The sequence below is a fragment of the Eretmochelys imbricata genome, chromosome 27, assembly GCF_965152235.1.
Source record: "Eretmochelys imbricata isolate rEreImb1 chromosome 27, rEreImb1.hap1, whole genome shotgun sequence".
Taxonomy (NCBI): Eukaryota; Metazoa; Chordata; order Testudines; family Cheloniidae; genus Eretmochelys; species Eretmochelys imbricata.
This window is the reverse complement of record NC_135598.1, coordinates 12872545-12895406: the sequence shown is the minus strand read 5'-3', so window position 1 is coordinate 12895406 and position 22862 is coordinate 12872545. Positions and strand designations below refer to the sequence as shown.

At 54.6% G+C, this 22862-nt stretch overlaps 2 protein-coding genes across 4 annotated transcripts in view; both read right to left on the bottom strand.

The window, feature by feature from the left end:
• Positions 1 to 4546: 4546 nt before the first annotated feature.
• LOC144257940 (melanoregulin-like) lies at positions 4547 to 7761 on the bottom strand. The gene is made up of 4 exons (XM_077806201.1): positions 6544 to 7761; positions 5616 to 5706; positions 5037 to 5200; positions 4547 to 4836 (listed from the first exon to the last, which is right to left on the bottom strand). The coding sequence occupies exons 1-4, from the start codon at positions 6697 to 6699 to the stop codon at positions 4606 to 4608; spliced, it is 642 nt and encodes a 213-aa protein (XP_077662327.1). The 5' UTR covers positions 6700 to 7761; the 3' UTR covers positions 4547 to 4605.
• Positions 7762 to 7957: 196 nt separating this feature from the next.
• Positions 7958 to 22862, bottom strand: part of STARD3 (StAR related lipid transfer domain containing 3) — a 41152-nt gene continuing 26247 nt past the window's right edge. For 2 of the 3 annotated variants that reach the window (XM_077806198.1, XM_077806200.1), the window contains 10 exons: positions 22685 to 22802; positions 21569 to 21667; positions 20754 to 20809; positions 19679 to 19771; positions 18823 to 18885; positions 17784 to 17879; positions 17164 to 17243; positions 16624 to 16728; positions 14765 to 14858; positions 11694 to 13148 (listed from right to left, as the gene is read on the bottom strand). In XM_077806198.1, the coding sequence (XP_077662324.1) occupies positions 13044 to 13148; positions 14765 to 14858; positions 16624 to 16728; positions 17164 to 17243; positions 17784 to 17879; positions 18823 to 18885; positions 19679 to 19771; positions 20754 to 20809; positions 21569 to 21667; positions 22685 to 22802 (909 nt within the window). In that variant the 3' untranslated portion in view covers positions 11694 to 13043. Of the gene's footprint in view, positions 8157 to 11693; positions 13149 to 14764; positions 14859 to 16623; positions 16729 to 17163; positions 17244 to 17783; positions 17880 to 18822; positions 18886 to 19678; positions 19772 to 20753; positions 20810 to 21568; positions 21668 to 22684; positions 22803 to 22862 lie in introns of those variants that run through there. The other variant, XM_077806199.1, reaches the window with a different exon arrangement.

The window sequence follows — 22862 nt, the reverse complement described above, 5'->3', positions numbered from 1 at the left end:
CCTCACAAAATGGAAAGAAACAGGTAGTATTTAAAAACCTTGGCAAAAGTCATGCAGTTTGCGGTGATAGATCTTACTCCGAACAATTCATCAGGAATTGTCATCAACCTACTTAAACTTATTGTGGGACACGATCCAGAAGTCAAGGGTGCACGGCAAACCATTCCGAACAATTTCACACGCTGCTGAAATTCAGAATGACAACACTGATATTATGAAGATGGTTTTGAAATATATTGTTGAAGATATTCAGAAAAACGGTGATGTCCTAAAATATGACACAACAAGGGATGCTGTGACTGTAGAAAATTTATCCACTGGTTTATGCTACGCTGCTGGTGGCAAAGTCCTTGTGGGAGTAGCCCAATTGCACGGCCTCACTGCCGAAGCTATTACATAACAAACGTTGAAAGACCTCCATGAACTGGGTCTTGACTAAAAACACTTGATGTTCTTGCTTTGATGGCTCCAACCTCACGTCAGGCGGCATACAAATACTTTTACATGGGAAATTAAACAAGCAAATACCTGACGCACACTGCTTGAATCACCAATTACATCGGGTGCTCACTCCTGTGTGAGAAAAACTCAGCAGGGCCAGCTATGTTCTCAAATTGTAAGTCTCTAGCTGAATTTTTCTGCAGACATGACGGGAGTGTGCCGTACAAAGCCAGCACCTGCAAAGACTCACAGAAACAAGATGGCTTGGAAATAATCCCCAATAATTTTGAAGCGATTCAGAGTCTTCTGTCAAACTTTTTGTGGATGGATAGGGCAACTTGTCCACTGATGCAAGAGGGCTGTTGGATGTTTCAGAATCATCTACATTCTTGTTCTTAGCTGAGCTTAAAAGAATGGTTTTGAGTGTTTGCTTCTGTGAACAAAGCCCTTCAGAAGGAACAAATGCACCTTGCGAAAGGAATGAATTGATCACGCTTGCCGGTGAATAAGTGATGGGTTTTTCCTCAGCAATTTCATCCATGACCCTGTTTTGAAAGATGAACATTAAGATGTGCCACAAAAGGGCTAAGATTTCATAGTCGCTGAGCACTTCCCAGGCTGTCAAAGTGTCGGTGAGCCTCCGTGGCGCCAGATGCACCATGAACTGACTGATGAACACAGTGGTGAATTGCAAAGGAGATTTTTTTCTGAGAACACCAAGTCACACAAAAACTTGTCAGCAATGTACTCCACCTGAGCTCCAGACTTCTTGAGACTGGAATCTCGGGGTGCTTTCATTGACGTGCTTGGATTAGGGATTGAGCAGGTGAAAATGGAAATGGCTGTACTTAAAGCAGGGGCGCAGTCACAGGTGGGCCTTGGCCCACCCACTTAGCATCCAGGCCACCCAGATCTGAGCAGGGATGTAGGGCTGCCACAGTGGCCCGGAGCATCTGAAATCCAGGAGAGAGCTCTGCGCCCACCCTCCAGAGAGCTACACTCCGGCAGCTCTGCCTTGCCACGTTCTGAGCTGCCCCATGTGCGTGCCCAGCTTGGCAGGTGGAGCTGTGCCAGGGGGCACCAGGGCTAGGAAGAGGGCATGGCATCAGGGGAGAAGCTGAGCTGGCAGAGTCATTGCCCCTCCACCCGAAATGCCCACCCAAATTTCCACGCCTAGCTACGCCACTGACTTAAAGCAAAGAATATGGAAAAGTTCTAGGTGCTGCCAAGGAATTAAAGGAGACGTTCACATGTAGTCCTGAAGTGTCTACAGTGGTCTTGCTCATCATCTGCAAGGTGTGAGAATTCCTTTGCTTGTTTGTGATCACACCAAAGGACGAGCATGACCCAGGACAGACCTAATCGACTTCAAACCTGACCTGGGCTGTCTTTGTGGCAGAATTCAGACACCATTCGCCAGGAAGAAATCAACTTTAGTCTCTGACCAGTTTGGGGATTACATAACACTTTCACGTAATGCTCTAGTCTTTTACATTTCTGACTCTGTGACCTGAATATTTCTCATACGGAGCGAGCCCATAAATAGGGCTTTATTTTTAATTGCATAAAAACAAAGTTAAAAACAAGGGTTCTGACTGACACTGCGTTTTTCACTCAGTACATATGAACTTCTGAGGACATCCTCAAGTGTCCCTCTGAATGCATCCGATGAAGTGAGCTGTAGCTCACGAGAGCTCATGCTCAAATAAATTGGTTAGTCTCTAAGGTGCCACAAGTCCTCCTTTTCTTCTTGTCAACCAGTCCGCTCCGTCCCCTGCGGCGGTGTCTTAGTGACAGGCCTGCTAATGGCCCCGTCGGGCCCCCAACTCCAGCGAGGTTGTTGAATGGAGTTGGCCGCCTTCCCAGCAGCTTGACACTTGGCTGCCCTGGGGAGGGGCCAGCAGAACTGCTGGGATTAGCTAGGAATGCCCGACCCTCAGTTAACAACCGCACCTGACCCTGGGAGCAGCTGGCCCCGGTGTGGCCCGAAACAGCGTGGCAATGCCCTGGGACACAGATTATCCGCTGTGCGCTCTGCCCCGTGCCCAGTCACGTTCCTGACCCCTGACCAACATAGAGGCCGATGTGATTAGTGTGTGTGTGTGGGGGGGTGGGTTTCAATCCTCCCCTCGCAGATCACAGCTGAATCGTGGCACTTTGGGCTCAAACAGCTAACCCAGTGCAGGGGGGCGCAGGGGCTGTCCATGCTGGGGGGCAGTAGGGGAAAGGGGGGGGCAGGGCAGAGCAGGTGTTGCCGGTTTGCTTACAGAATCTGCTCTGACTGGGGCAGCAGAAGCCACCGGCTGGTTTTCCCACTCCCAGAACAGAAGATCCCTGTGCCCTGCCGGAAGGCCTGGTAACGCTGGCTGCCCCATTCCTGCTGGGCCCTCACAAAGTCCCGCCTCCTCTCACGTTTGATGGCAAGGGGTGGATCTCAGCTATGCACCCCCCCACACACCCCTGATGTGATTAAGCAGCCTGTCAGCGCCTGGAAAGCAGGACCTTGATGGCTTTGCGCAGAGAAATCCCTTTCCCAGCCTCCAGCCCAGGGGTGTCAGCTGACACACCAATGGCTCATGCTCTAGGGGCACAGATAGCCCCATGGCTGCCATTCCTGCTGGCTAAGGGCTACCCCAGAGCACTAGCCCCAGCCCCATCCACCCCACCCCCCCACAACCCAGGGGCCACGGCTGTCCGTACTGACACCTCAACCGCCACCATAGCCGAACCCAGGCAATATGGGGCACCAGACTTAACCCACCTTGTGCCCCACAGTCCCATCTCCAGGGGGTGACGGCAGCTGTCAGCGTTAAGATGAATGGGCCAATTTCACCTCTCTTGGGGCTGTTGTTTTAGGCTCTCTGCAGACTCAGGCAGGCAGAGGGGATATTCCCCCCCCCACCACACCCCAGGGTCACATTTTCAAACTTTTCTTTGCATCCTTGAGGACTAGCAATAGGTTTTCTTTTCTTTTCTTTTCTTTTCTTTTTTAAAGCCAAACTCTCAGCCCATGACTCCGGAAGCTGGAGCTGTAATCCCTGTGCCCAGTCAAGGGGTTGTAAGAGCCCCTTCTGCATGTAATACCCCTTCCTCCCCCCCAGGCTACGCAGGGGGGTGTAGCGCCAGGCAAAGCTGGGGCAGCTTGGCCCGGTCGCACAGAGTCACGTGAAGTGGGGAGGGGGGCAGGAACACCGGGGTCGGGGCAGAAGTCACACCACTACACCTAAGATCAGGGAGACCCCTTTGCCGAGGGGGAGATGGCCTGGCCTGACCCCGGCCTCTGCCTTGCTTGTCTCCTCTTGATGCCACAGCTGCCCTGCCAGGCAGCAAAGCTCCCCCTGTCCCTTAGCGCCCCGGAGGCTGGAACCCGGCCCTGTGAGGCGGCCGCTAATCCCAGCCTGGCGCATAGAGCGCAGCTGACCTTTCGCCAGCCCGGGGACGCCGCGTGCTTGCCCTTTGGACTAGCCAGCTGGCCGCCAGCGCCCACTCCCCTCCCTGCCGCTGAACTAGACGAGCCCTCAAAGGCAATCTGGCCCTACTCCTCTTCCCCACCCCTCCTCGGGCCTGATGCCCCCCTTGCTGGCTCCCCAGGCTAAGCTCCAGGGAGCACCCGCCTCTCTTTTGCAGCCTCATCTGGGCGCACGGGCCGCAAAGCTGGGGGGGATGATGGACAGCCAGGGGTCGGGTAAACAACATAACCAGAGACTTGTTAACTGCTTCACGGGGCCCGCTGCCAAAGCCAAAGGGCGGGGGGGGGGGGGAGATGCTTTGAACTAGCACAAAGATAGACGCCTCCTAAATCCCCCAGCTTGGGGGTGACACATGATCCAAGCCTACAGCAGCAACGCCAGCCCCAGCTGCCCCTCTGCGGCCACGTGCTGGGCTGCAGGGGAAGGGGAACGGCACTGTCTTCATCCCCAGCAGGCAGGCTCCAGCGAGTCGTTAGTCATCGTCGGGGTAAGGGCCAGAGGCACTCGTCAGGGATCAGGCCCCTCCCTCCCGTGCCAGGCACTGTACGTATTCCCCCACAACACACAGTTTCAGGCCCCCTCCCTCCCGTGCTAGGCACTGTACGTGTGTACACACACGAAACAGGTGGCTGAAATAAACAAATAGGCAGCTCTGAGCCCAGAGTCAGCAGCCCGGCTGCCCTGGGGGCAGGCCTCACTCTATCAACTTGACCAACAGGGACACTTCATCCATCACTGTGGCCTCCTCCTCCTCCTCCTCCTCCTCCTCCTCCCCGCCTTGGGGCGCCGGGCTCAGCGTCACCAGCGTGGCCTCTGGGCTGGGGGGCTCCTCCTCGCTGGAGGGCCCCTCCTCGGCCTCCAGGGGGTAGTAGTGCCGGGCAGCGGAGAGGAAGTCATCGCCCGCGTCCAGGACGAGCAGCCGGTCCTGGGGAGGGAGAGACACAGCCAGGCTGGGATGGGGAGGGGCACAAGGTCAGGGGCAAGCAAGGGGCTATGACCAGAGGGAGGGACCCACCTCCCCCGTGTGGGGGGAGCAGCAATTACCCATCATCCCTCACGGAGGGATTGCAGACACGGGGGAGAAGGGGACCCCTGCCAGCTGCCCCCCCCCCCCGCCCCACACACCAGGACGAAGAGGTAGCGCTCGGGGAGGCTGCAGTGGCGGTCGAAGAGGCTGGTCTGGTCGGCCAGGGCGGCGAGGAGCTGGCGGGCCTGCAGGGGCTGGTGCAGGGAGCTGTAGGAGGCCGCGGAGGTGATGTCGAGCAAGCCGTGGGCCTCGCCGCTGAACCCTGCCCAGGGATGGGAGGAGAGAAGCCTGTGAGCCCACGCTCGCCCTCGCTAGAGCTATGCGGGGCCTCTCTGCGAGGGGATAAGAACCTACTACTGCTACCAGGCGCTAGAGGAGTTACTCCCTCCAGCCCCAGGGCAGAAGACGCCAGCCCCTCAGACCAGGCATTGCCCTGGCACCAGCCCATCGCCCTGGGCTCATTAACACTCCCCCCACGGGGGTGAGGCTCCGGCACTCAGGAGAGGCAGGGTGAGTCCTGCTCTCTGGGTCCGACGGTGCGTGCTGGGCTCTGCGTCCCACTGAACAAGACCCTCAGCTGCACTGCCTCCCGGCGAGAGGGCCCAGCCCAGCCCCTCAGCCCCGGCAAAGCGTGCCCCCCCCGCCCCTCTCCGCCAGCAGGGAAGGGGATGCTGTACCCAGGACCTCTAGGATCTGCCTCCAGCGGTCGTTCAACTCGCGGCGGATTTGGCGGTGGGCGCTGATGTCGAAGCTCAGGCGTCGGTAGCCCTGCGGGGGAGGGACTGGGGGTCAGGCCCCGGAAACCACAAGGCACCAGCTCTCCCCTTCTCTCTCCACTCATGGCTGCCGTGCACCAGCACCACTGATCGGTCCACGGCCACGGTCCCAGCCCGGCCTTGGAGACTGACTGGGAGTTTCACAGGACAGTGCTGCTTTGGGGAGCAGGGGGCGGACCAGTAGCCAGGACTCCTGGGTTCTATTCCTGGCTCTGGGAAGGGAGTGGGGGCCAGTGGTTTAGAAGAGCGGGGGCTGGGAGGCAGCTGGCCTGGATTCTAATTACAGCCCTTACTCCACTATGTGACTGTGGCCAAGTACCAGCCTCACTGTGCCTCAGTTTCCCCACGGATACAGTGCAGATCTGTTGTGAAGGCTCTGAGATCCCAGCATCAGAGCAGCCTAGAGCACTTCAGTGCCTGGTAGATGTGCCAGCTGGGGTGAGATCCCGTCCAGCCCAGCTGGGCGCTCCCATTGGTCTGACACGGCCACTCACTCATCCCCTTCCTGTAAGGGAGTTATGTTCCAGTAGCACCCAGAGGAGCTAAGTGAGAGCAGGGCCCTGTTCTGTTGTGCGCTGCCCAAACACTGCCAGCCACAGCCCTGAAGAGCTCCCAGATTAAGCAGACAGGCTGGGAGGAGAAACTGAGGCAGACGGGACAAGGACTTGCCAAAGGTCACAGCACCAGTCATAGCACCCAGGCCTCCTGGGGCCCCATTCAGAGCCCTACACGTCTCCAGCCCCAGGGAAGAAGAAAGTTCCCTGCGGGGAGGCATGCACAGAGGGGCCCTTCGGGAGTCCTAGGGGCAGCAGGGGCCGGGGGCACCGACCTCCGAGCCGCGGCGCAGCCTGGCCCGGTTCTGCAGCAGGTCGTAGAGCTCGCGGTCGTCGTCGCACTCCATGTGGGTGTCGTCCACCGGCTCGTTCCACAGGTTGGTGGCCTGGGCCCGTTTGCGCTTCCCCAGCTGATCGAAGTACCAGAGCATCTCACTGCAACGAGAGGAGAGCGGCCCCGGGCGAGACAGCGCATGGCATGCACCCAGCCTGGCGCCCAGGCCTTAGGCAGCACCAGCTGGCTCGGCCAGACGCTGGCATGCAAAGGGGGCCACTTTACTGGGCAGTGGGGCAGCTTTCCCCATGGACCCCTCCCTTCCAAGCCCCTGGCTGCAAGACTGGGGGTGAGGGAAGCCGGGCGGGCGCTGAGCAGGTTGTAACAATGGCTCATCCAATACCCTGCTTCAGTGGCAGCCTATAGCCAGTGGCTCAAGGGGAAGGGGACCCCCCCAAACCTCACACACACTCATGTGGCCTGGTGGAGAATGCAGGGTCCTGGGGGGTAACCAGGAAGGAGGCAGGGAGCTCATACGCCCACCTGGAAGAGGCAGTCGAGACAGCAGGAATCTCGCAGTCGCTGGCAAGGGGTGAGTGGGGGGAGGTGGGTACCAAAATGGGCAGCAGGGCAGGTTCAAACCGAGGCTTCCTGACCCAGGTGCCGGGTGTTTTTAAAAAAAGAAAAAGGGGGGGGCCTGAAATGCCCTTTAGATCTTTGTGGGGGATGCGCCTGGGGGCTCTAGGGACATTGACAGGGGAGGGAGATCCCGCTCAGTGCTGGCAGCAGTGGAAACGTTCCCTCTGCAAATCCCGATCCCAGTGGAGCCTGGCTAGATAGCCCCGCTCTGTCCCCATCAGCCCCCCACCAAAGCAGCCCCCGTCATTGTAGAGGAAAGAGGAGCAAAGGTGATTGGGAAGCGGGGTTCAGAGGCGTCTGCCCTGCAGCCGTGAGCACGTCTTTCTCCATCCTTGTATGAACGCCTGCATGGCTGCCACGTCTTGCTTCTCCCAGGGCTCCGAGTTCCTCTGACACACGCTCGGGGCCGGGATCCTGGCACAGAAATGGAGCTGACCCCGCTGCGGAACATGGCGGCCGCTGACCAGCATGCGGGGATGCCGTGCCAAGCAGCTTCAGACAGGCACGCGGGAGAGAACGCCTTACGCTTCTCAGGGATGCTACCATAGCACCGGACGCAAACGCTGAATTCACTATGATGTCGAACAGAAGGGAAGGACGGACGTGGTTTAAAGCACTGAACCGGGACTCAGAGCTCAGCCACACATACCGCGTGTCGCGGTCTTGCTCCGTGCCTCAGTTTCCCCAACTTTAAAATGAGGCAAATAATGCTCTCTTTTGCATCCAGTTCTTCAGAGAAGTGACTGCCTCTCACTCCGTGCAGCGCCCAGCCCACCGGGACTCCAATCTGACTACCCTACTGATATTAATAAATACCTGAGGAGTGGATTGTTCTCTGGCTCTTCTTGTTCACAGGAGCAGCAGCAGATCTGGTGCCAAACATCCATTCTCCTAATGTGCGTATGAATCAAACCCAGAGGAGCAGCAGAGGTCTCATCAAGGGGCCGCGAACAGTTCTCCTGCGAAGAAACGGCTCTGAAGGAGAGTGAGTGAGAAGTTCAGTGTGTTCTAAATTTAAGAAAAATGCAAGTCAAAAGCCTTGATCATGTGAGATCCCCCCTCACCAGGGCTCACAGCCTTAAGCAAGGGGGACGCAGCCTTGCTAAAAAAGAGGCTCTTCTCTGCATTGCTTGGGGTTACTGGGCAATGAAAGCCGGTTTGTTTCCTTCCTAGCAGAAAGCAAACCCGTGGTCTGTAATGGCTGTAAATACACACCAGGCCCAGCCCAGGAACATGATGACCAGGTCCTGGAAGGCTGGGGGATTCGGGCGCAAGCCAGGGATGTCCCCTCTCCTAGTACCTCTTGGGGGGAGCTGCTCAGATGCAGTGGGAAAGGGGTTGCTTTAGCAGACGGGTCACTCCGTGCTTACCAGCCGGGCAGTACAGTCAGGCTCAGCAGAGAGCAAGGACTGTCTGGGCCACGGAAACCGACCTACTCCTGGAGAAATCTCCCTTCCCCATGCGGGGTAGAAGCCCGTGGGCATGAATGAGCGTGCGTGGGTGACACACGGAGTTCTCCGCACACCGGGACGGTCATGTTAACCCCCCATCTCCAGCACTAGAGCCTCCCCTCGCATTCACGGCTGAGCACAGCAAGGAGTGAAGGTGCACCGTGCCGGCATGTCACGCTAACGGCTCTGTTAGCGGCCTTCATTCCCCCCACCCCCCGCTGGAGACACACACCGGGGCAAAAAGGGATGCTGAGGCCTGTGGAAGCTCAGTGCCTGCCAGGGTGTGGAAGAATTCCTTGCACCCCCTCTACCCACCCAAGCAAAGCACAGTGCAGCTTTCCCCTGCCTAGATGCAACTGGGCCCCGCTCCCAGCCGGAGGGGGCCTGGGCCAGGTGATCAGAATCCTGCTGGAGGCATGTGCCTTTTACTCCACCTTCCAGCGGGACACAAGGGGACAGAGAACTGCAGGATGCACTAGACTGGTGGGCTGTCGCCTTTCCCTGGCCCCGGAGTTACCCCTATGTCGACAGGGGGAGGGTGGGGCCCCATCTGCAGTAGGTGGGACCTGCACTTGGCTGTCAGCCCTGCTTTGAAGGCCCGTTGGTAAGCCAGGGCCCGGCTGGCTGCGCCTTCCCAGCCGGCAGGGACAGTGCAGGTGTAAGTGGGCTGGTGTGCCCTTACTACGACTCAGTGGGGGTGTTTTGGTTGCTAGCTCCTAGTACCGAAAGGGGAAGGGTCGATGGGAAATCAGGACCCTGAGACTGACAGTCGCCAGGAGCAATGGGGAGAGGTCAGTGCTCCAGGTCAGCCTCAATCACAGGGCGAGCTAATGAGGGAGTCAGGAGGTCGGGGGTCCCGTCCTCCGGGGGAGCTGGAATGGCCTGGGTCAGACTCAGACAGAGCGGGGCAGAGCTAAGGAGAGAGCAGGGGCCCGAGCTGAGTGGGGGAGCAAGGCTGCGCCGGCCAGAGAAGCAGCCCAGGGGGCTGGAGCCGTCCGGAGCTGGGCGCGGGGAGGAGCTGGGGAAAGCGAGTGGGGGACACTGGGCAGCCAGCCCAGTGCAGGGAGACGCCCCAGCCAAGACACCTGGCAGGCCAGACTTGGAGGGGATCGTAACCCCGACGGGATGGGGGCGATGCTGGGAAGAAGGGTCGTGCCACCTAGAGCCCGAGAGCGCGTGGCCACCACCAGAGCGAGTGTCCGACCCGCAGCCTCCCTGCGGCGCAGCCAGGGCCTGGGCCGTGGGAGGGACACACTGACCTTCCCGAGACGCTGGTTGTGACGTCCCCGGGCCACAGAGTGGGGTGACGGGTTTCCTTGAATCTTTCCCATTATTTCCTTTTTTTAAAAATTTGGTTGCTGTTTAATAAATTGTTTTTGCTTTGAACTGTATGTAATGATCAGTGGGTCAGGGAAGTGCCCAGTGCAGAGCACCCAGGAGTGGGTACACCCTAGCCCCTGTTCTAAGTGACCACGACACAGTTGGGGGTCAAGACCCCCAGGAATCCTGGGCCCAGCCTTGTTGGAGTTACGAGGACTCTGGCACACAGGAGAGTGGAAGGGGAGCCCCCGAGGTCAGGCAGGCGTCTGGGTAAAGGGAGTGGGAGCGAGATCCTTTCGGTAGCCCACTTCACCGGGATGTGTATAAGCCAGCAAAGTTCCCCACAAAAGCGGGACCATTTCCCCCGCTTACACAAGCTCTGCGTTTTACTATATGATTAAAGGGGCTGGCCCTGGGAAAGGTCGGACGCTGCTGCTCCCCCCACAGCAGGGCTTCAACCCTTTAGGGGACGGCTATTTGCAAGCTGCCTTTGTCAACACCAGCCAGGCGTGGGAGGCAGGCAGAAAAGTCCCGGAGCGTCAGTCCAGCCACAGCGAGGGCAGGGGTTCACGCAGCCCCAAGTGAGTGCTGAGTGCGGTTGAACTGGCTTTTTCACCGAGTTGCTGTCGGGTTTGTTTCACAGGCTTAGGGCTTCTTAGTTCTTTGCTTCATTTAAAAGAGCAGGAACCAATGGGCCAAACGCAGAGGGGCAGTTCCAGAGCCTTCAGTGATCCCACCGAGATGGACTCTTTTGGAAAAAGCAGGGGCGAATTTGATCCATCATCTCCAGCACTCCAATGACAGAAGCTGCCAAGATGCAAGCCAAGGTGCATGGGAACCCTCTTATCTCCCGGGTGTTCAGACTCAGAACCAAAGGATGGGGAAAGGGTTAGAAGTGGGGAAACCAGGCCCAGGGGAAGACACTGATTTGCCCAAGATCACACAGCAGAGCTGGCCACAGAACTCTGGATTCTCTCTCCGCTAGCCACTAAACCACACTGCCTGAAGCAGGGAACCAACCCTACGAACCCGAGGCGCAAGGGCAGCCCCATTGCCTCTCACGGTCGTGCTTCATGTTACTGCAGATCTAAGCACTTGCAACTTGTTTCTGTCATTCTCCCAGTGCACCAGGGCTGCTTTCTAGCTGGCCAATAAACCTCTTCCAGGCACCCCCAGGCCGTACGGCCCTGCTCCAGGAAAGCACGTAAGCACATGCTTATGCAAGTATGCCCACTGGGCTACAGCAGCTTACAAGTTAGGTGGCTTTACAGAGGCCTAAATGACAAGACAGTGGGGCGCAGTGTAACGTTGGGCGACACAGGTCAGAGGCTCTTCTCTGTTGTAGGTTTTTATTTGACGAAGGTACAAAGGTTCCAGGCGGAAGGCAGCAGGTTATTAGAGCGACAGGCTTTCTAACCAGGCTCAAGAGGAGCCCCCGCCCCACCGCGGAAGAACCACAAACCCCCTGGAACTCGCTGCACAGTCCCCGGGCGGGGGGGTGCACAAGGTCCCCAAAAGATGCTTCATGTCGAGGCAATCGCTCAAAAGCCTCATGTCCTGGCGTGCATGGCGCGGGGGAATCGGGGTTAGGGGAGCGAGTTAACGGTGTTTTCAGATTTAAAGAAGCTGAACGAACAGGATGGAGATTGATTTTTACAGGCCCCGCCGAAACTAGTGAACAAGCAGAGGTTAGTATTTCTTCTTTACCCCCCCACCCCCCCCAAGGCTGTATCATCCCCCCTCACCTGCACTCCCCTCTCATAAGTATTAGTCTATCCCCAGAGCAGGGGACTACTGCACTTCGTTATGAAAATGGGGTCACAGCCTCAGAGGCCAGTAGCCATCGCCTTCCTTTGACTGCCCTATGCAGCCAAAAGGGACTTGCCAAGGTCGCTCGTTCCCGGACTGAAAGGTTTCCTAGAATCAGGCAATCCTTCTCAGAGTTCAAAACCGTTTCCTCCCCAGCATCCCACCCACAGACACCACGGCTGCTACGTCAGCGAACTATGGCAATGGAACAAGCCTGGCAAGGGTCCGCTGGTTGGAGGCCCTTCGCCAGAGCTTGTGGTGGACACGAATTCTCAACAGGGAAAGATCTTCGCGAGCTGGAGCCAACTAAGAAATGGGGAAGTGGTTATTTGAATAGTTTTTTTTTACCAGGGTGCCCTTCCCTGGGCCCAGTCACATCAGAGATCCAGATATGCCCACAGCTGGGGCTACAGAGCTATTCTAGACTTGCAGAGACTCTGCCCTGGGTATATTTCACAGCCTTTTGTGGACCACACGTGCCTAAACTAATCCACCACTGCCTGGCGACACCTTTATCAGTGTGCTCCCTGGCAGCTGAGGAATGACAAGGGGTAGCCAAGTGCCCACAGGGTGTGAGCTACCAGTCATGCCATGTAAAGCAATGCCTGTCAGCAGATCAGAAGCAAAGGCTGTCACATGCACCTGGTGCCGAGAGTTCCTCCATTTCCCACTTTAACCATTCTCCAGCAGCAAAATGAACAGGGATGCCTGGCCCTGCCCTTCCCTCTCCTCCACAAGGCATTTAGGTAAATACAGGAGCTCCAGACCAATGAAAGTCATACACCATTATCAGAAATTTTTTAAAAAAGGACAGGAGACATATTGGGGCAGTGGTGGGCTTATCCAGCCAGAAACGGCCACCTCCGCTGGGTATGGCGAGGGAAAACAAAGTGATCAATAAAGGGGTTTGGCACATGTTTAAATCACAAAAGTCTCCACTGATTCCCAGAGCTGCTCAGTTAGTTTGATCCTTGATTGGAGGGGTGAAGAGAAAGGGATCTGCGGGAGTGGGGAGGGACCGAGGCATCCCTCGGGCCTCTCAAGGCATCCACCCCCCTTTCTGCATTCCTGCAAAGGTTGCTCCAGTTAGCATTGTTGCAGTGATAGCCACCTCCCTGGTACATGGTCTGGTGCAGCCCTCCCTGCGGGGAGGGAAGAGGTCTGCATTCCAAGCGCAGGCAGCTCCGAGGCAGGCTCGCTCCGGCTTCTTGGAAGTTGTTCCCCACTCTGTGTTAAGGAGAGAGGGCAAAGGGATGTCCCGTGGAGGGTCACGAGCTGCTGCTCAAGGCCTGCCCGACACCTCGCTGACCCGCTGCCGCAGGTGGAATGCAAACTCGAACATGGTAGCTGCCAGGCTTTGATGGATCAGGTAACGGGGAAGCCGACCCTACAGAGAAACAACAAACCGGGAACACAGGGGTTTATTTTGCTGGCTAAGATTGTACATAGTTCCTATCCTGTATCTGAATCCTGGGGAAAGCTGCGCTCCGGATCGTCTCTCGGAGGCACTGCTCGTTTTGTCCCGCTTGAAGCCACCACCATGTTTCCAGCACAGGTCTCTGTGGCTGCTCGAGATGGGTTTCACTGAGTATTAACCAGAGCATCTCAGAGCTTTTTTTAAACAACTGCATCAGTGCGGTAACAGGACGGGCCCTGTCTGGCGGATTGGCGAGAATCACAGCAAAGAGCAGTGACAGCTCCCAACTGCTTTGAGCTGCTTTTGGGTGTAACTTCAAGTGTTTTGATGTCTATAAAAAACCCCGCATGGTTTGGGTCCTCAGCTGCCCTGTGCCATACTGCTGCAGTAGTCATCGGCAGTGGCATTCAAGCCAGTCCTCGCCCAATGGCAGGGGGCTGTGGGTGGAAGGGGAGGCAGGGGCAGCCTGTCTCCTGTGTTTGTGCAATGCCTTGCGCAGTGGGGTGCTGGTCCCGTGGGGACTGCATGGAAGGGGCTGAGAGGGTGTTTGGTGGGCGGCCGTTCTGCACGGTACTATGAAATATTTGCACTGCCGTACCACCCCAGTAGCCTGTCATTGACCAGGACCCTGTTGCATTAGATGTTGGTCAAAAAGAACAACACTAAAGGCCGTTCTTTACGGGCATTTCTTCAGGGACACAGGATATGCCAGGAGGGCTGGACCAGTGGGTCCACCTAGCTCGGTAGCCAGTCTCAGACAGTGGCTAGCCCCAGATGCCTCGGGGTTAGGTGAGAGCTGTATAATGGACAATTATGAATAGCTTGGCTGCTACAGAAGTTTCTTCCTCACAGGCAGCAGAGAGCAGTGGCTGAGGGCCTGTCTCACAGAACTAGGCAGGTTTTCACTCCCCATTGCAAACAGCTGATTTCTTCAGAGCCAGTTCCCATAAAGGAGACCCAGACACAAAGCTCTGGGCCCAACAGCCCGAGTGAGAGGCGCAGCTGGTTTCTGCTGCTCTCAGCTCTATCCCCCAGTTTGATTCCCTAGCAGGACGGCTGATTTTGCAAGTGCTTTTCAGTCATGTGATGAGCAACAGAATAGCTGACCGACTTCTCTTGGAGGGGGCGGGGGGGAGATGGCGCAGGCCAAGCGCTCCGATGAATGAGGACTTTGTGCTTCCCTGCTGCAGCAGAGGGTTACCCCGTCAACAATGTGAGTGCTCAGCAGGCCGGGTCTCTTCTCACCTCCCACCAGCCCCCGGCACCTGACCCCGGCTGGCAGCTCTTTTGTATGCTGCCCTTGCCCGAGCAGACAGCAGGGACCAAACACAGCAGTGTAGCCAATAACTCCAGCTCGGAGTTACTCGACGTGTTCAAGGCGCCTTGCTCCATGCGAGGGGAGGCGGTTTCTGTTACAGGTTATTGGCAGCAACGGACACAAGGGTGGGCAAGCTTTGGGACGGCAAGATAAGATCTCACTGCTTGCGAATACTGGCAGAGCCGCGAGCCAGATTCTCCAGCTTGTGTTCTGGGGAGCCCCGGCTGTGCTGGGTGCGAGGCACACGCCGACGTGGAACCCACTTTACCTTGAGGTCCGTATTGAGGATCCAGAGGAAGGTGCACACTTTGGGATTGCTGGCACATTTCAGTACAATGAAGCCTCCTGGCCCGTTCTCGCCCCTGGGAAAAGGAACAGCACAGCATGAGGCTCTGCAGACTTCATGTCACATACATGTACGCTACTGGGCAGATACACAGGCAGGCAGCCGGGATCCCGAATGCGCCCATGCAGCACAAAGCCAGCGGCACGTTCGAATGATCCGTCACTGTGCTTGGGTGCGCCGAGAGGCAGGAGGTCAGAGCTGGAGCAGGCCTTGGGCAAACCTAATCGGGAAACAAACCGGGCAGGAGCTCGCTAGCTCTGCTGCCAGAGAGAACGCCGCATCTTCAGCTGCCATGTGGAGATTCCCGCTCATGCCGCACCTTCAGCTTTTATTCCCCACTGGAAGAGTTAAGTGAGGTCCAGTGGCCTGTGTGAAGGGACTGGGGGTGGCGGGGGGGGGGGGGTAGTAGGCATTTCCACATCACAACATGCCCTGCTACCTCCACTGGCAACAGCAGAGACACAGACATGGATGGGCCGAGCAGGCTCCTCTCTATACCGGCTGGGGGCGCCTTCAGCCTCCAGAGCAGTGGTTCTCAACCTGTTTATCATTGTGGGCCCCATATGCAGGTCTCCACTGGATGGCAGTGAGGATGTCCCATGGGCCACAGCTGCAGGTTGAGAACCACTGCTCCGGAGACTGCCGGTGGGGCCCGTCTCACCAGCGCTACCTTTGCTGGATATTGAAAGGCAAACCCAGTTAAATGCTGGTGCTGGTGAAAAGAGAGCTGTGGCGAATGAAACCCTTTATGGTCAGGGCAGGTACTGCATGGGCAGCTTCCTCTTCACGCCTCTTGGTCTGCTTAGCAGGGGCAGATACCAACAGATCCCTACTGATACATGCCGGATTTGTGACTAAGAGGCGAAAGGCCCCATCCATCCAGATATGTTTAAAAGGAGACACGTGTTACCACGTTCCTGCTTTGCGACACTACGTATATTTCTGCTGGATATGGTCTTAAAAGGATTCTCAAGGCCTGAAAAGCCCCAGCACCTAAATAGACTGAGGCAGTTACTGAGCCTGTGAGTTAAATGTCAATTACTTTAATCAGATTACTCTGAAAAACAAAGTCAGTAAGAGAAGCAGCTGAGCTGGTCACTAGCCACCTGCGGCACAGCCTGACTGTAACAAAGAGGCCTTGTTGGAAGAGATTCAGACCCCGATTAATGCATCACAAGGCAGCCGGCCACTGTAGTTTGGAGTAGAGAAATGCCAGAGACCTTGGCCAGTGCTTTGAGAGAGGCTCCGTATTGAAGGGCTCTCTGTTCACACCTCCTGCTCCGTCTCTCTGTGCCCTAGGCCTTTATTAAAACTACGGCCAGGCATGAGAGAACAAAAGGGCACACACATAACAAACAACACACATGATGAGTTCAGCTGCTTATTCCCCCTTTGAAGCTGCAACTGTCCCCGTGCGAGAGCTAATTCCACAGTGATGGGATGTGGAGTTGGTCAGGGTTTTTGATCTGTTGTCCCCCCCTACCCTGCCCCCACTGCCTCAACCCGAGCTGCTGCTGACCTCCTAAGCAACATGATGATTCCATACCAATTGTTCTTTAAACAAAGGAAGAGGAACACAGGAAGTAGAATACAGTTCTGCAGACAGACAGGCTGCCAGAGGTTTTGTAAAGTGGCAGTTTCCTTTAAACAGCGACAAGAAACGCCCCCCCACCCTTTTTTTAAACTCAAGTGTCTGTCTGCACTGAACGTCTAATATTATACAGCAGTGTGCGCTACAAGAAAAATCAGACATTTCCCCAAGCCAAAACCCAAACTCGTACCTGACGTATTTGGACAGTGGAGGCTTCAAACCGTGAGTGGTTGACATCCCTGAGGAAATATAGCGGTCTCGTCTTCTTTCAATGCGACGCACGTTTACAAAGTCCCTACATAAATAAAGGGGAAATCAACTGCTGTGGGGTCTGCATGGGAGCTTTAGGACAGGACAGACATGGAAGGTCCAACATTCAATCTACTCCTATGGAAAAGGTGTGGCAAAAATATTTTAACATGGAGACACTATGTACATTTATGGTTATTAACGGGACAGACCAGGTATTCAGTGACTCACACAGAGGCTTGGAGCCAAGACTCCTGGTTCTCATCCTGGCTTGGCTATCGATTTTGGCATAGGACCTTGGGCAAGTCATTACACTACATACTACACTATGTTACCCACCCATAGGGCAGGTAGAAATGCCCTCTTGGACCCATGGTATGTCTCATGAGTAAGATGGCTGGCCTGGAGCTCCCTCACACAAAATCTCCTTGATGTGTTCTAGGTGCTTGGTGGACTAGGCTCCGGAGCGGAATAAACTCACCTGGGTGACACTACACCACCTGCAGCCCCTGCTGCAATGTCGTACGAGACAATGGTGTTATCTTCAACCCGCTGTAAGATCTGAGTGAAAGGAGGACAGAATAAGAGATGTTTCCTCTCACCTGCCTGTGGATCTGTACATGCCAACAGCTAGGAATAAGGAGCCTCCCTCAAAATTGCCCATGGATCCAAAACAAGTGAAGAGCCTTTAGCGGCAGATCTGACAAATACAAGCCTTGGAGAGTTCAGCATTAGCATGACCACGTTCACCGTCTGGTGTTGAGAATGGTCTGCTCTGCCCTTCTGTATAACGAGCAGGCATTTCCTTCGCATCCTGGACACAGCAACTGCCTAGGGTGAGTAAGCTCCTCCAAGCCAGGGCAGCGAGAATGACCTTGGCTCTGTGCCTCGGCCCATTCCCTGGGGCTTTCGTACAGACAGGCTTTTGGTGCAACTAGCTACTTCAGAACGTTCAGACCGCCTGGATGAGCAATGCATCGGTATTCAAATGCAGCCATCCCTCCAGCTCCTGCAGGGCCAGGCACGGCATGCAGTAGGTTCTGTGCTGCGAAGTTCCAACTCCAGAGGGTTATTAAAATGCCACCTTCACAAAGCACTTACCTGGCAAGCTGCCACTGTTTTATTCCACAGGATCATCCTCTCAGGTTGGAGAATCACCTCCTGGTAGACTGTTTCAGCAGAACACTGCATGAAGGCCTGAGAAAAGGACTAGACAGTTCAGTTTGCCCCAGCTGCCTTCCCTGGAGCGTGTATTCAACAGCACAAGATAAAGATCACAAGGGACAACCAATTGAGTGAAACAAGTGCTCATGAGAAGCGATAGCAGAAGAACTGGCTGGAGCCAGACAGTGCAGACAGGAATAGCGTACCTCCATCCTGAACAGAGCAATGCCAGCTATTCCACCCCTGGGCTACTCTGGCGTCTACCGCTTATACTGAAGCGGGCAGCTGTTTCAGGAGGTTCATGGAAGGCTACTAAGAGTGTCAGCAAAAATGAAACACTCGCCTTCATCTGCAGTCTCGTGTGGGTCTTTAGAGGCGGAGGGATAATGCAGTAACATGGGGTCACCCAGATCTCCGTTCGTTAGAATCTTTTCATGGGCAGTTCTGGCAACATACGTACCGACACAAAGAAAAGTCACCACGGCAATAGGCCTTCACTAAGAGATTGTTTATAGCCAAACCACTACAGTGAGTCACTTCCTAACAACACCTGTTAATGCCAGATTGCATCTGAAGTGGGATCAACCCTGATCTTGGTGGACGGGCAGTTGCTATCTTATTGTAGTTCTGGAAGCTGCGGTTGGAACAGGATTCTTTCGTCACCTGGTCCAGCTTTCTGCCATTGGACCCCAGCGTATTTGTGGGGGGTTGGATCAATCTAGTTTTAGATGGCAAGCCCGGGCGTTATCCAGGCTGTAGAACAGAGCTCAGTGTAAGCATGCAGCAGAGTTGTGTTACTGAAAGTCCCACCAACAAGTAGAACGGGCTTTGCAGTTTGACCCGTATTTCTGGAGCCACAGAAGAGCATGAGGGACCAGCTGTGCTGGGCATTAAGCAGAGTTACTGCCTGGGGATTATGCCCCTACAACAAAGCTGCAATTTACCAAGCAAGGAGGTAGAGGCCAGAAGTCCTTACCTTTAAAATAAAGGTCTTGCCATGGAAAGGAATTTCAATGGTGTAAACAACATCGCCAAACTCCTGCGCAAGAGAGAGTCAAGTCACACTTCACATGCACAATCCTTTACACACCGGTCGCACCTTGCACCCCAGGATCTCCAAGCACATTTGAGACTTGTGTCACGAGCCAAGCTGCACAACGGGCAGACCCACTGCCATGGCTAGAGTCAGCCCTGAAACGCAACCCCCTCCATGGCGGGACCTTTTAAAAGTACAGATCAACAGTCCGCAGCAAGTTTAGGACAGGAAGTGAAGACTGTCTCCAGCTGAATTTTAACACGCTTCCAAAAATCCACATGTACAGATGGCTGCAGACAGAATGCAACACGCTGTGGCATACACGTGACAAGACACAGAAATGGGATGAATCTGTAGCTGGATGCGTAGCAAAGGGGAGGAGTCTATTGCATGTGACAGCTCCCTTAATGCTGGGTATGGTGGTTTTCAAGATGGCACCACTCACTCCCTTATTTTACCAACAAATGTCTTTGATCCTTTTCCACTCAGTCATCTGCAGTTCCACACCATAACTGCAATTAAAGGCTAACCACACTCCTCCGCCCGCCTGTGGCTGGGGTGGTGGGGGGAAAGACTGATGGGTTCCCTCTCCTGTCAAACAGGAAGGTAATTGAACGTCTAATTAAATAAGAGGCGATTTACATTTAACTGAACTGGAATAAGATTCCTAATTCAATCATGTCATTGTAACGCTTGTTAATTTTTCATGGCGTAACCAGGTTCGGAAAGCCCCACCGTTCTGCAGTCTGTGCTAACCCCTCCATGCTTTCTGCAGGCAAAGAAGGGAAATACTTGCATTGTTTTTTTCGAATTTCCAGTTTTCCTCCTGGGCTAGGATTTGATCCACAACCTCCATTGCTTCTTTGCCTTGCTGGACATATTCCTTCTCCTAGGAGAAAACGTGATCTATTTACTGCTCCCTTTACTAATGATCCTGAGCGTGCGAATGAGTGATTTTGCCTCCTCGTGGCTGAACAAAAGAGGAAGGGACTTTCCACTACTGCACCTGCTACAGATATCCTCCCTCCACTCGGGTGGCAGAGGCAAGCGTGTTGCACCTGGCAGGCCAGAATTCTAGCCCTAGGTGTGTCATTGACACACTAGCTGTGTCTCTCCACAGTTGTGATACCTTTCCTCCTGAGAGAGTCCCCACCATTTTTGCCAGATGAAATGGTACAAGCCACAATGAGATCACTTCTACTCCCATGGAACTGCAGCCACCTCTGGGGTGAAACAGCAACTGCTTAGCTACCCCGCTGTTTTGGAAACAACGTGAAGAATCCTGTGTCCAAGTGAAACGCTGATGGGATGTTAGGGAGGGAGAAGGCTGTTACCCACGCTGGAATTTGACAGGATAGTGGAGTCAACACCCCCTTCCTCCTTCAGCAAAGGTAACCAGTAAGAACCAAGGAAACTGGAGGGAGCAGGAAGGAGACAAGCTGCTGTCAGGGCCACAGACGCCTTTAAAAGCTAACTACAGGAGGGGGGTGAAGGGGAAAGTAACTGATGCTGCACACAAGACGAATGATTCCCAGTAATGAGGGGTGACTGGATACTGAGTCAGACCTGTTTTTCCCAGAGCACCTGAGCAACATCGCTCAGCTAAGGGAATGATTTGCCCATGTTTCTTGGCAGCAAATAACATTTTGTGACCTTCGGTTCTGAGAGGAGAAGAAGAAAGGGGACAGGATCTTTAACCCCTCGATTTATTCAGCACCTTGATGGGTATGTGCTGGAGTAATTAGCTAATTACAGACCCTCATGTCAACATGCATTGGGCAGCCATCAGAACCAGACATTGAGAGATGCTCAGAACCAACAGGGGCAAAAGTGGGTCTCTAAAATGGCAAGATCACCGCTCCTCCATTTACCTGGGCTGTTAACGCTTTCCTCCCCATATCATCTTCATCAGACTCATTATCCGATCCTAAAGAAAGGTACAGAGTTGTGAGGACGCTAGAGATCCTGCAGAGTTGTGAGGAAGCTAGAGATCCTGCTGATATGATTTTATGAAGGGGAGGGCCCTCATCGGGTCAGCCCTCCCTCCCTTTCCACTTCACTCTCCAAATGCACAGATCCATGCAGGATAGTCGGTGTGTTCTCGTATAGGAAAAGCGAGAGTGGTTACAATGGGAAATGCTCCAATCCCCCAGCCTCAGTGCCGTCCCCTCTGAAAATGTACCAAAGCCACCAGGTTAACACCCTTTTCTGCAGCAAGCTGTGCAGTTCACACTAGCTTTTCGGGTGTCCAGGGTAAGGCCTTTGCTCTTCCCAGAGCAACCTCAGACTGTGCATTTCAAACCCTGTGTCCTGAGGCCTGGAGCTTTGGTTGAAACACAGCTGAGAATGGATTTTGATAGCATAGGAAAGTCAGGCATCAAATGCAAAGTAGGTGGCTACTTTTCCACCTCCTGACAATCTCATTCTGATCCCACAGCTGGGCACAAAAGCAGCTACACAACATAATCTGCCCCCAACGCTGGAAGCAGAGGGGAGTTCGTGGTACTGTGCTGTAACACTGCTCAAAAGGTCGGTCTAATTAGGGAAAGCTCAGCGAGGAACTTTGAGAGGCAATAACAGGGAAGAGGAAACCCAGGGGATCCTGCAAGCGGAACGAGCTGAGAAAGCAACTCAACCCACATACAAAGGTCACTGCATGCCAAGAAGAGGCAAAAACATTCGTCACCTGCGAAGGACTCCGGAGGGGAATAGAACTGCCCGTCAGAAAGGCCTCCGGAATAGAGCAGAGGGCCGCGGGAGGCTGCGGCCTGCGCTGCCAAGTACCCTAGGGAACCAAGAGACACAAATTGTAAACATATACAGAAGCCAGAGTTTACTCCTAACATTCATCCATGTCCTTCCTCCTCCAGGTTAAGCTACCCAGTTATCTAATGCTTGGAACACAGCTCAGTACTGGGAGCCGGGCTGTCTCTGGGACACACAGCCCAGCCTAGAAGGAGCTTTCAGTCCCTGCTCCCTCACTTTTCATTTCAGACACAGCACTTTATCTGCATGGAGATCAATGAACTCTTTTCCCTGTCAAATCCAAAGGTGATTAAGCGCCTAATTAAATAAGAGCTTTCCCTCGAAGCAATCCAGAACACGCTCTTAATCCAATAGAGGCATTAAACACTTGCTCATTTTTCATCTTAAAACCTCCTCACAAGACCCAAACATCCTCTGGTTTTTCCCAGCCCACCAATACATTTGTGATCAAGTCTCACTAGACAAATTCTTCCTGGTTTAGACGCCGCCATTTCCCCCCCTACACTCTTCTGGCTGGGAAGACGAGAGCGAGAGGAGAAGCTCCTTTTGCAACCACGGCCACTAGAACTGGAAAGTTACAGGTCAGAGTGGGACTTTGGGATGAGCACATGAGCTCCTATATAGCCCAGGTTGGAGAATTTCAGCCAGTCTCCCGTGTTGATCCCAACAACAAGGGTTTGGCTAAAGCATCTCTTCCAGAAGGGCACGCGGTCCCAACTCTGCTCTTGGGAGACTGTGCCAGTGGCTAATCACCCACACTGTTAAACAGTGAGGTCTTATTTCTAATTTGAATTGGCCAGACTTTAAACTTCCAGCCACTGGTTCTCGTTCTACCTGTCTTCTTTACAGTAAGGGTCCTTTTAGTAGTTGGTATGGTCTCCCTTGACCATAATCAAGTCAGACGAGGCAACTGATCTCCACAACCTGCCTGGAGATCACTTTTAATCCTGGTTCCCACACACCACCTGGTGACAAGCTGCTGCCAAAGCCCCGGCCGGTTTGTTTGCTCCAGCCGTGAAAAGGGAAAGTGACTTACATCGTTCCTCTTCCGCCTCCTGAGATAAGACTTTAAAATCCAGGAACCAAGTTTCTAGCCAGGCGATAACGAAAGAGACGATGGGAAGTAAGTACCCAAAAGCCCCCTTGGCTAGCAGCTGGGGGAGAAAAAGAAAACCACAGGGAGTTTACACAAGCGGGGAAGTCACACCATGAGA

Coding starts and splice junctions, on each gene's coding strand:
- LOC144257940 (XM_077806201.1), bottom strand. CDS start 6,699: ATGCTCTGGTACTTCGATCAGCTGGGGAAGCGCAAACGGGCCCAGGCC. Junction 5,201..5,615: donor GCAGATCCTAGAGGTCCTGG/GTACAGCATCCC, acceptor ATCCCTGGGCAG/GGTTCAGCGGCGAGGCCCAC. Junction 4,837..5,036: donor AGCGCTACCTCTTCGTCCTG/GTGTGTGGGGCG, acceptor CTCCCTCCCCAG/GACCGGCTGCTCGTCCTGGA.